Below are 12,070 nucleotides of genomic sequence, written 5' to 3'. Positions count from 1 at the left end.
ACATTGCTTTGAAACAATGAATCAGGTAACAGTAACATTGTATAGCCTGCCAGTCTCTCCAGACATTCTTTCAATCTTTGTGTCATTCTTTTCTCTCTCTCCAGAATGCTTTCTACTGAGTAATAAATTTATCTTTTTTTCCCCCATTTTCTCTCTATAGAGCAGGGAAGGAGCAATACCCCAGCCTGTGCCTTGTGAATACCTTCTTTCTATTGGCCCAGCAGCCTATCACAGAGCCCCTTCCCTGTCTATGAATAAAAAGAAGCAGATGAGATAGCCTATCACTGCTCAGAGACTGCCCTGCCTACCTACCCAGGGAACTAAAGTTGGACACTTTTGCAACTTACAAACCTCCCAGTTGACATTATTAGCCCTAAAAATCAGCCATCAAGATCCCTAGCAAGGTACACAGCCCCCTGCACACTAAGTGTACCCCCTGGTCCTCACTCTGCCTGCTCACCCTGTATTCCTGCCACTGCAGAGACAAGTCCCACAAGAGTTTTTGTGTCAATAGACTGTTTTTGCAGATTGTGTTGGTTTCAGTGATTTTTTTTCTGCCTGCATTCATCTCGTGGACTGGCAAGCAGAGACCCCCAGCCCAGCAACTGGTTAGAAGAGCCCAGCTTTCCTCCTTGGTATCTCGCTCAGCCCACCAGCGCCCACAGTGTTCTCCTCCTGTGCCCAGCTGCGGATGGCTGGTTTGCCAGGCTCTGTACCCAGAATGATGCGCCCAGGACCTGGTCAGAATTACCCACGTACCGGATTCCCCTTGGAAGGTAGGTCAACACCCCCAAACCTTACCCTAGATCCCCCAAATTATGCAAAACCTCAGACTGGCTGTGTGACCCTCCAAGGGTTAAAATAATTGCAGATTGTACCTCTTTATTTTCTTGTGTAATTACTGTGCATTCTTTATTTACTTTGTATATTTATTATAGTTTTATTTTCCTTTATGTGCGTGTTTGTTTTTGTAATATTGTTTTATTATTAATATTTGTTTACAGTTTTTATGCATAAAGTTGTCAGCGACGTTCGATTCTCAGTCCCAAAACTTGTCGGAGATTCTCGTGGGTTTCGCTTTATGTTGTATTTTTTGTTTTATGGGATTTTTTTTTTTTTTTTTTTAACAAGGCAGCTGTCACCCCCGGGTGTTCATATTTCACTTAAACTAATTATTTTACAACTCTGGGAAAATAGAGGGACTTGGGAATTCGATGGGAAGAATCTGTGCGTGGTGATAAGTGACCACAAATTCTTCTTCTGTCCATGTCACAAAGTAGTTACAGCTCTCCCTTCCACCCAGCGAGTTTCCAGCCAGCTCAGAGAGAGAATTTATTATAAAATAAAATAGATAAAAACCCACCACCCGAGCCAACTTGTTTCGGAATATTCTCCCCTCACCCCCAAACAAAATCTTCAAAGCAGTTAAGTTTCTCTGAGAACAATTGAGGGACTAATTGAGGGACTGTGCATCTGTCATTTCCCAATAATAATTCCTAAGAGTGGGTGCCAGCAGTGAGTCTGCCTTTCGCCTTATCCCTGTGAAGCCCTTGTTTTGGGGGGGTCTCGTCGCCTACATAATGGCCTGAGAGCCCCATGCATTTATTAAAATCCAGATTTATACAATTCGTGATCAAGTGCAGGAAATGAAACTGTGAAAAGCCACGAAAACAGCAAAATCCACAAGCTGGGGAGCTTTCCTCAAGTACTTTCCTGTAGCAAATGAAAGTAAAACACACAGCAAAGTGTGGGATCAAGGGATTACAATGATATTTGCACAACATGACAACGAATATTAACGAGTCTCTGAACACCTCTCCTTGGTGCATCTTGAAAGTACAAGGGGTGAAAGAGAACCCTCTTCTATAATGATAATTCCAGGCTCCATGCAGCCAAGTGACTTTGAATTAGCAGAGCATGAGATGTCATTAAATCCCCAAATATTCGCTTTTTTTTTTGCAGCAGAGGTAAAGCTGCCCTTTCAGCTCCCAGCCTTCCAATTCTCTCAGAATGTTCAAGCAAATCATCCACTTTCTAAGGCTGTTAAATTGTACTAATCTGCTAGATCTATATTACACGATATTAAACAAATTGCAAATATCTCTCTCGGATTAGGGAAGCCAATCCCCTCCCCACTTGCACAAGCAGAAAATTGTATAGACATTGCATTAGTTACTGAGCATTTATTAACACACTCATATCAGATAGCTGGCCTGCATGTGCATATCTATATAAATATATATTATTATAATAAAAAGGGGACACGCACGAGACACTTACATTTTCTCTAGATTATTCTATGTGGCTCTGAAGGACAAGGGGAAAGTCATAGTCAGATATTCTCAAAGCAAAAGGTAGTTTAAACAAATATAAATAATTATAATAATAATAACAACGCACACCTGGATTTTAATATATATATAATAAACCATGATTGTTATAATAACTAATAATTAGTATTATGAAAGAGAGAGAAAAAAAAATTAAAGTCCGTAAAATATCAATAGAAATATTATTGTTTACGACCAAAACAAATTTAAACAAAGTAAAAAATAGTATAGCCAGATAGAATGACGTTAAACATGATACTCTGTGTTCATATTGTGCGTTTCACAATAAGTTATGGTGTTTACATTATTTGTTATCATATTTTGACAAGTAGATTGCAATGTTTATAAACAACCAATACACAGACTAATTGTTCTGTAATCACTCGCTTCTAATAAAAATACACATCAGAAAGTTCAGTAAAGGGGATCTGGGGAATAAGGGAATTAATTAATTCTACTCATTAAATTTAGATCATTTTACTGCCCGTTTGCTGTGCAGCTCTAAAGATATACATTTTCTCATTAATTCCCAATTAAGTTTATAAAGAGTAAATGTATTTTAATAGAGCACATATTGTGTGTTTATCAGATTTAATATGTTTTACTTTTAATGCGCTCTTAGGCCAGTTTATAAAACCTCGAACCTTGGAATATTTAAAGCAAAGTCCCCAAGTTTGGAAATGAGATCTGAAACTTCCCTCCAAGTGGGATTTATCTCCCTAGTGAGATATTTAGCCAACATTTGACAAACTATCTTTTTACATTAACACACTACATCGCTGGGCTTGTGGAATAAAATGTGGGTGTTTGTGTTTAAATTTCTGTGCTTTATAGAAAGTTAATTTCGTTTTTTTTATTTCTATAAATGTTTTAAACTTAATTTAATGTATTTCCATGATTTTCTTTCAAATTAAATTTAACATATGGGTGTGTGCTTTCATCCTCAAATACATTTAGTATATTTCTATGAGTTTTCTAAAAAAAAAGTTAATTTATTAAATTCCTATGATGTGTTTCAGAAGGTCAGTTTAATAGATTTATCGTTTACTATGTTTCTGACCATTTTATGGACAATATTCATTATTCATATCTATAAACATGTTATGGGTATCACATAGTATATTTCTATAAACATGTTATGGACATCACATAGTATATTTCTATAAACATGTTATGGACATCACATAGTATATTTCTATAAACATGTTATGGGTATCACATAGTATATTTCTATAAACATGTTATGGGCATCACATAGTATATTTCTATGAGCATGTTATGGACATCACATAGTATATTTCTATGAGCATGTTATGGGTATCACATAGTATATTTCTATGAGCATGTTATGGGTATCACATAGTATATTTCTATAAACATGTTATGGGCATCACATAGTATATTTCTATGAGCATGTTATGGGTATCACATAGTATATTTCTATAAACATGTTATGGACATCACATAGTATATTTCTATAAACATGCTATGGATATCACATAGTATATTTCTATAAACATGTTATGGACATCACATAGTATATTTCTATAAACATGTTATGGGTATCACATAGTATATTTCTATAAACATGTTATGGACATCACATAGTATATTTCTATAAACATGTTATGGGCATCACATAGTATATTTCTATAAACATGCTATGGGTATCACATAGTATATTTCTATGAGCATGTTATGGACATCACATAGTATATTTCTATGAGCATGCTATGGGTATCACATAGTATATTTCTATAAACATGTTATGGGCATCACATAGTATATTTCTATGAGCATGCTATGGATATCACATAGTATATTTCTATAAACATGTTATGGGCATCACATAGTATATTTCTATAAACATGTTATGGGTATCACATAGTATATTTCTATAAACATGTTATGGACATCACATAGTATATTTCTATAAACATGTTATGGGCATCACATAGTATATTTCTATAAACATGTTATGGGTATCACATAGTATATTTCTATGAGCATGTTATGGACATCACATAGTATATTTCTATGAGCATGCTATGGGTATCACATAGTATATTTCTATAAACATGTTATGGACATCACATAGTATATTTCTATGAGCATGTTATGGGCATCACATAGTATATTTCTATGAGCATGCTATGGGTATCACATAGTATATTTCTATAACCATGTTATGGACATCACATAGTATATTTCTATAAACATGTTATGGGTATCACATAGTATATTTCTATGAGCATGTTATGGGCATCACATAGTATATTTCTATAAACATGTTATGGACATCACATAGTATATTTCTATAAACATGTTATGGGCATCACATAGTATATTTCTATAAACATGCTATGGATATCAAATAGTATATTTCTATAAACATGTTATGGGTATCACATAGTATATTTCTATAAACATGTTATGGGCATCACATAGTATATTTCTATGAGCATGTTATGGGTATCACATAGTATATTTCTATAAACATGTTATGGGTATCACATAGTATATTTCTATAAACATGTTATGGACATCACATAGTATATTTCTATAAAGATGTTATGGACATCACATAGTATATTTCTATAAACATGTTATGGACATCACATAGTATATTTCTATGAGCATGTTATGGGTATCACATAGTATATTTCTATAAACATGTTATGGATATCACATAGTATATTTCTATAAACATGTTATGGGCATCACATAGTATATTTCTATAAACATGTTATGGACATCACATAGTATATTTCTATAAAGATGTTATGGACATCACATAGTATATTTCTATGAGCATGTTATGGACATCACATAGTATATTTCTATGAGCATGTTATGGGTATCATATTGTATATTTCTATAAACATGTTATGGACATCACATAGTATATTTCTATAAAGATGTTATGGACATCACATAGTATATTTCTATGAGCATGTTATGGACATCACATAGTATATTTCTATAAAGATGTTATGGATATCACATAGTATATTTCTATGAGCATGCTATGGGTATCACATAGTATATTTCTATGAGCATGTTATGGGTATCATATTGTATATTTCTATAAACATGCTATGGACATCACATAGTATATTTCTATGAGCATGCTATGGGTATCACATAGTATATTTCTATAAACATGTTATGGACATCACATAGTATATTTCTATAAACATGTTATGGACATCACATAGTATATTTCTATAAACATGTTATGGACATCACATAGTATATTTCTATAAACATGCTATGGACATCACATAGTATATTTCTATAACCATGTTATGGACATCACATAGTATATTTCTATGAGCATGTTATGGACATCACATAGTATATTTCTATGAGCATGCTATGGGTATCACATAGTATATTTCTATAACCATGTTATGGACATCACATAGTATATTTCTATAAACATGTTATGGGTATCACATAGTATATTTCTATGAGCATGTTATGGGCATCACATAGTATATTTCTATAAACATGTTATGGACATCACATAGTATATTTCTATAAACATGTTATGGACATCACATAGTATATTTCTATAAACATGTTATGGGCATCACATAGTATATTTCTATAAACATGCTATGGACATCACATAGTATATTTCTATAAACATGTTATGGACATCACATAGTATATTTCTATAAACATGTTATGGACATCACATAGTATATTTCTATAAACATGTTATGGGCATCACATAGTATATTTCTATGAGCATGCTATGGACATCACATAGTATATTTCTATAAACATGTTATGGGTATCACATAGTATATTTCTATAAACATGTTATGGACATCACATAGTATATTTCTATGAGCATGTTATGGGTATCACATAGTATATTTCTATGAGCATGTTATGGACATCACATAGTATATTTCTATAAACATGTTATGGACATCACATAGTATATTTCTATAAACATGTTATGGACATCACATAGTATATTTCTATAAACATGTTATGGACATCACATAGTATATTTCTATAAACATGTTATGGACATCACATAGTATATTTCTATAAACATGTTATGGACATCACATAGTATATTTCTATGAGCATGTTATGGGTATCACATAGTATATTTCTATAAACATGTTATGGACATCACATAGTATATTTCTATAAACATGTTATGGGCATCACATAGTATATTTCTATAAACATGCTATGGATATCACATAGTATATTTCTATAAACATGTTATGGGTATCACATAGTATATTTCTATAAACATGTTATGGGCATCACATAGTATATTTCTATGAGCATGTTATGGGTATCACATAGTATATTTCTATAAACATGTTATGGGTATCACATAGTATATTTCTATAAACATGTTATGGACATCACATAGTATATTTCTATAAAGATGTTATGGACATCACATAGTATATTTCTATAAACATGTTATGGACATCACATAGTATATTTCTATGAGCATGTTATGGGTATCACATAGTATATTTCTATAAACATGTTATGGATATCACATAGTATATTTCTATAAACATGTTATGGGCATCACATAGTATATTTCTATAAACATGTTATGGACATCACATAGTATATTTCTATAAAGATGTTATGGACATCACATAGTATATTTCTATGAGCATGTTATGGACATCACATAGTATATTTCTATGAGCATGTTATGGGTATCATATTGTATATTTCTATAAACATGTTATGGACATCACATAGTATATTTCTATAAAGATGTTATGGACATCACATAGTATATTTCTATGAGCATGTTATGGACATCACATAGTATATTTCTATAAAGATGTTATGGATATCACATAGTATATTTCTATGAGCATGCTATGGGTATCACATAGTATATTTCTATGAGCATGTTATGGGTATCATATTGTATATTTCTATAAACATGCTATGGACATCACATAGTATATTTCTATGAGCATGCTATGGGTATCACATAGTATATTTCTATAAACATGTTATGGACATCACATAGTATATTTCTATAAACATGTTATGGACATCACATAGTATATTTCTATAAACATGTTATGGACATCACATAGTATATTTCTATAAACATGTTATGGATATCACATAGTATATTTCTATAAACATGTTATGGACATCACATAGTATATTTCTATAAACATGTTATGGACATCACATAGTATATTTCTATAAACATGCTATGGACATCACATAGTATATTTCTATAACCATGTTATGGACATCACATAGTATATTTCTATGAGCATGTTATGGACATCACATAGTATATTTCTATGAGCATGTTATGGGTATCATATTGTATATTTCTATAAACATGTTATGGGCATCACATAGTATATTTCTATAAACATGTTATGGGCATCACATAGTATATTTCTATAAACATGCTATGGATATCACATAGTATATTTCTATAAACATGTTATGGATATCACATAGTATATTTCTATAAACATGCTATGGACATCACATAGTATATTTCTATGAGCATGTTATGGGTATCATATTGTATATTTCTATAAACATGTTATGGACATCACATAGTATATTTCTATAAAGATGTTATGGACATCACATAGTATATTTCTATGAGCATGTTATGGACATCACATAGTATATTTCTATAAAGATGTTATGGATATCACATAGTATATTTCTATGAGCATGCTATGGGTATCACATAGTATATTTCTATGAGCATGTTATGGGTATCATATTGTATATTTCTATAAACATGCTATGGACATCACATAGTATATTTCTATGAGCATGCTATGGGTATCACATAGTATATTTCTATGAGCATGTTATGGACATCACATAGTATATTTCTATAAACATGTTATGGACATCACATAGTATATTTCTATAAACATGCTATGGACATCACATAGTATATTTCTATAACCATGTTATGGACATCACATAGTATATTTCTATGAGCATGTTATGGACATCACATAGTATATTTCTATGAGCATGTTATGGGTATCATATTGTATATTTCTATAAACATGTTATGGGCATCACATAGTATATTTCTATAAACATGTTATGGGCATCACATAGTATATTTCTATAAACATGCTATGGATATCACATAGTATATTTCTATAAACATGTTATGGATATCACATAGTATATTTCTATAAACATGCTATGGACATCACATAGTATATTTCTATAAACATGTTATGGACATCACATAGTATATTTCTATGAGCATGTTATGGACATCACATAGTATATTTCTATGAGCATGTTATGGGTATCATATTGTATGTTTCTATAAACATGTTATGGGCATCACATAGTATATTTCTATAAACATGTTATGGGCATCACATAGTATATTTCTATGAGCATGTTATGGACATCACATAGTATATTTCTATAAACATGTTATGGGCATCACATAGTATATTTCTATGAGCATGTTATGGGTATCACATAGTATATTTCTATAAACATGTTATGGACATCACATAGTATATTTCTATAAACATGTTATGGATATCACATAGTATATTTCTATAAACATGTCATGGACATCACATAGTATATTTCTATAAACATGTTATGGGTATCACATAGTATATTTCTATGAGCATGTTATGGGTATCATATTGTATATTTCTATAAACATGTTATGGGCATCACATAGTATATTTCTATAAACATGTTATGGGCATCACATAGTATATTTCTATGAGCATGTTATGGGTATCACATAGTATATTTCTATAAACATGTTATGGGTATCACATAGTATATTTCTATAAACATGTCATGGACATCACATAGTATATTTCTATAAACATGTTATGGGTATCACATAGTATATTTCTATGAGCATGTTATGGGTATCATATTGTATATTTCTATAAACATGTTATGGGCATCACATAGTATATTTCTATAAACATGTTATGGGCATCACATAGTATATTTCTATGAGCATGTTATGGACATCACATAGTATATTTCTATAAACATGTTATGGGCATCACATAGTATATTTCTATGAGCATGTTATGGGTATCACATAGTATATTTCTATGAGCATGTTATGGGCATCACATAGTATATTTCTATAAACATGTTATGGGTATCACATAGTATATTTCTATAAACATGTTATGGGCATCACATAGTATATTTCTATAAACATGTTATGGGCATCACATAGTATATTTCTATGAGCATGTTATGGGTATCACATAGTATATTTCTATAAACATGTTATGGACATCACATAGTATATTTCTATAAACATGTTATGGACATCACATAGTATATTTCTATAAACATGTTATGGGCATCACATAGTATATTTCTATGAGCATGTTATGGGCATCACATAGTATATTTCTATAAACATGTTATGGGTATCACATAGTATATTTCTATAAACATGTTATGGGCATCACATAGTATATTTCTATAAACATGTTATGGGCATCACATAGTATATTTCTATGAGCATGTTATGGACATCACATAGTATATTTCTATAAACATGTTATGGACATCACATAGTATATTTCTATAAACATGTTATGGGCATCACATAGTATATTTCTATGAGCATGTTATGGGTATCACATAGTATATTTCTATGAGCATGTTATGGGTATCACATAGTATATTTCTATAAACATGTTATGGGCATCACATAGTATATTTCTATAAACATGTTATGGATATCACATAGTATATTTCTATAAACATGTTATGGACATCACATAGTATATTTCTATGAGCATGTTATGGACATCACATAGTATATTTCTATGAGCATGTTATGGGTATCATATTGTATATTTCTATAAACATGTCATGGACATCACATAGTATATTTCTATAAACATGTTATGGACATCACATAGTATATTTCTATGAGCATGCTATGGGTATCACATAGTATATTTCTATGAGCATGTTATGGGTATCATATTGTATATTTCTATAAACATGTTATGGACATCACATAGTGTGTTTCTATGGGTTATATAGACAGTGATACTTTACCAGACCGGTGTTCATGGGATCTCCATTTACAGTTTTATTTTATACCCCTGGTTTGTGTTCTCAGATCAAGTTACAGTTTATTAGATTCACCCTCTGTCTGGTTCTATCATTGTTGGGCTACTGACTGGGATATCAATATGGGTTTACTGACTGGGTTTATCAATATCTGCTACTGACTGGGATATCAATATGGGTTTACTGACTGGGTTTATCAATATCTGTTACTGACTGGGATATCAATATGGGTTTACTGACTGGGTTTATCAATATCTGTTACTGACTGGGATTTCAATATGGGTTTACTGACTGGGTTTATCAATATCTGTTACTGACTGGGATATCAATATGGGTTTACTGACTGGGTTTATCAATATCTGTTACTGACTGGGATATCAATATGGGTTTACTGACTGGGTTTATCAATATCTGTTACTGACTGGGATATCAATATGGGTTTACTGACTGGGTTTATCAATATCTGTTACTGACTGGGATTTCAATATGGGTTTACTGACTGGGTTTATCAATATCTGTTACTGACTGGGATTTCAATATGGGTTTACTGACTGGGTTTATCAATATCTGTTACTGACTGGGATATCAATATGGGTTTACTGACTGGGTTTATCAATATCTGTTACTGACTGGGATATCAATATGGGTTTACTGACTGGGTTTATCAATATCTGTTACTGACTGGGATTTCAATATGGGTTTACTGACTGGGTTTATCAATATCTGTTACTGACTGGGATATCAATATGGGTTTACTGACTGGGTTTATCAATATCTGTTACTGACTGGGATTTCAATATGGGTTTACTGACTGGGTTTATCAATATCTGTTACTGACTGGGATTTCAATATGGGTTTACTGACTGGGTTTATCAATATCTGTTACTGACTGGGATATCAATATGGGTTTACTGACTGGGTTTATCAATATCTGTTACTGACTGGGATTTCAATATGGGTTTACTGGCTGGGTTTATCAATATCTGTTACTGACTGGGATATCAATATGGGTTTACTGACTGGGTTTATCAATATCTGTTACTGACTGGGATATCAATATGGGTTTACTGACTGGGTTTATCAATATCTGTTACTGACTGGGATATCAATATGGGTTTACTGACTGGGTTTATCAATATCTGTTACTGACTGGGATATCAATATGGGTTTACTGACTGGGTTTATCAATATCTGTTACTGACTGGGATATCAATATGGGTTTACTGACTGGGTTTATCAATATCTGTTACTGACTGGGATATCAATATGGGTTTACTGACTGGGTTTATCAATATCTGTTACTGACTGGGATATCAATATGGGTTTACTGACTGGGTTTATCAATATCTGTTACTGACTGGGATATCAATATGGGTTTACTGACTGGGTTTATCAATATCTGTTACTGAATGGGTCTCTCAATATGGGTTTAAAATCTGGGTTTATCAATATCTGTTACTTACTGGGTTTATCAATATGGGTTTACTGACTGGGTTTATCAATATCTGTTACTGAATGGGTCTCTCAATATGGGTTTAAAATCTGCGTTTATCAATATCTGTTACTGACTGGGTTTATCAATATGGGGTTACTGACTGGGTTTATCAATATGGGTTTAATGTCTGAGTTTATCAATATGG

The 12,070-nt window shown here is 32.0% G+C and overlaps 1 protein-coding gene across 3 annotated transcripts in view; it reads left to right on the top strand.

Moving 5' to 3' along the window:
* The first annotated feature begins 305 nt into the window (after positions 1-305).
* The window catches only part of PAX7 (paired box 7), a 129,552-nt gene continuing 117,787 nt past the window's right edge, over positions 306-12,070 (top strand). For all 3 annotated transcript variants that reach the window (XM_063435718.1, XM_063435719.1, XM_063435717.1), the window contains exon 1: positions 306-776. In XM_063435718.1, coding sequence (XP_063291788.1) covers positions 692-776 — 85 coding nt within the window. In that variant the 5' untranslated portion in view covers positions 306-691. The remainder of the gene's footprint in view (positions 777-12,070) is intronic.

The sequence above is a fragment of the Pelobates fuscus genome, chromosome 11 (genome assembly GCF_036172605.1).
Source record: "Pelobates fuscus isolate aPelFus1 chromosome 11, aPelFus1.pri, whole genome shotgun sequence".
NCBI lineage: Eukaryota > Metazoa > Chordata > Amphibia > Anura > Pelobatidae > Pelobates > Pelobates fuscus.
The sequence above is the reverse complement of the archived record's forward strand: the minus strand, read 5'-3'. Positions and strand labels throughout refer to the sequence as shown.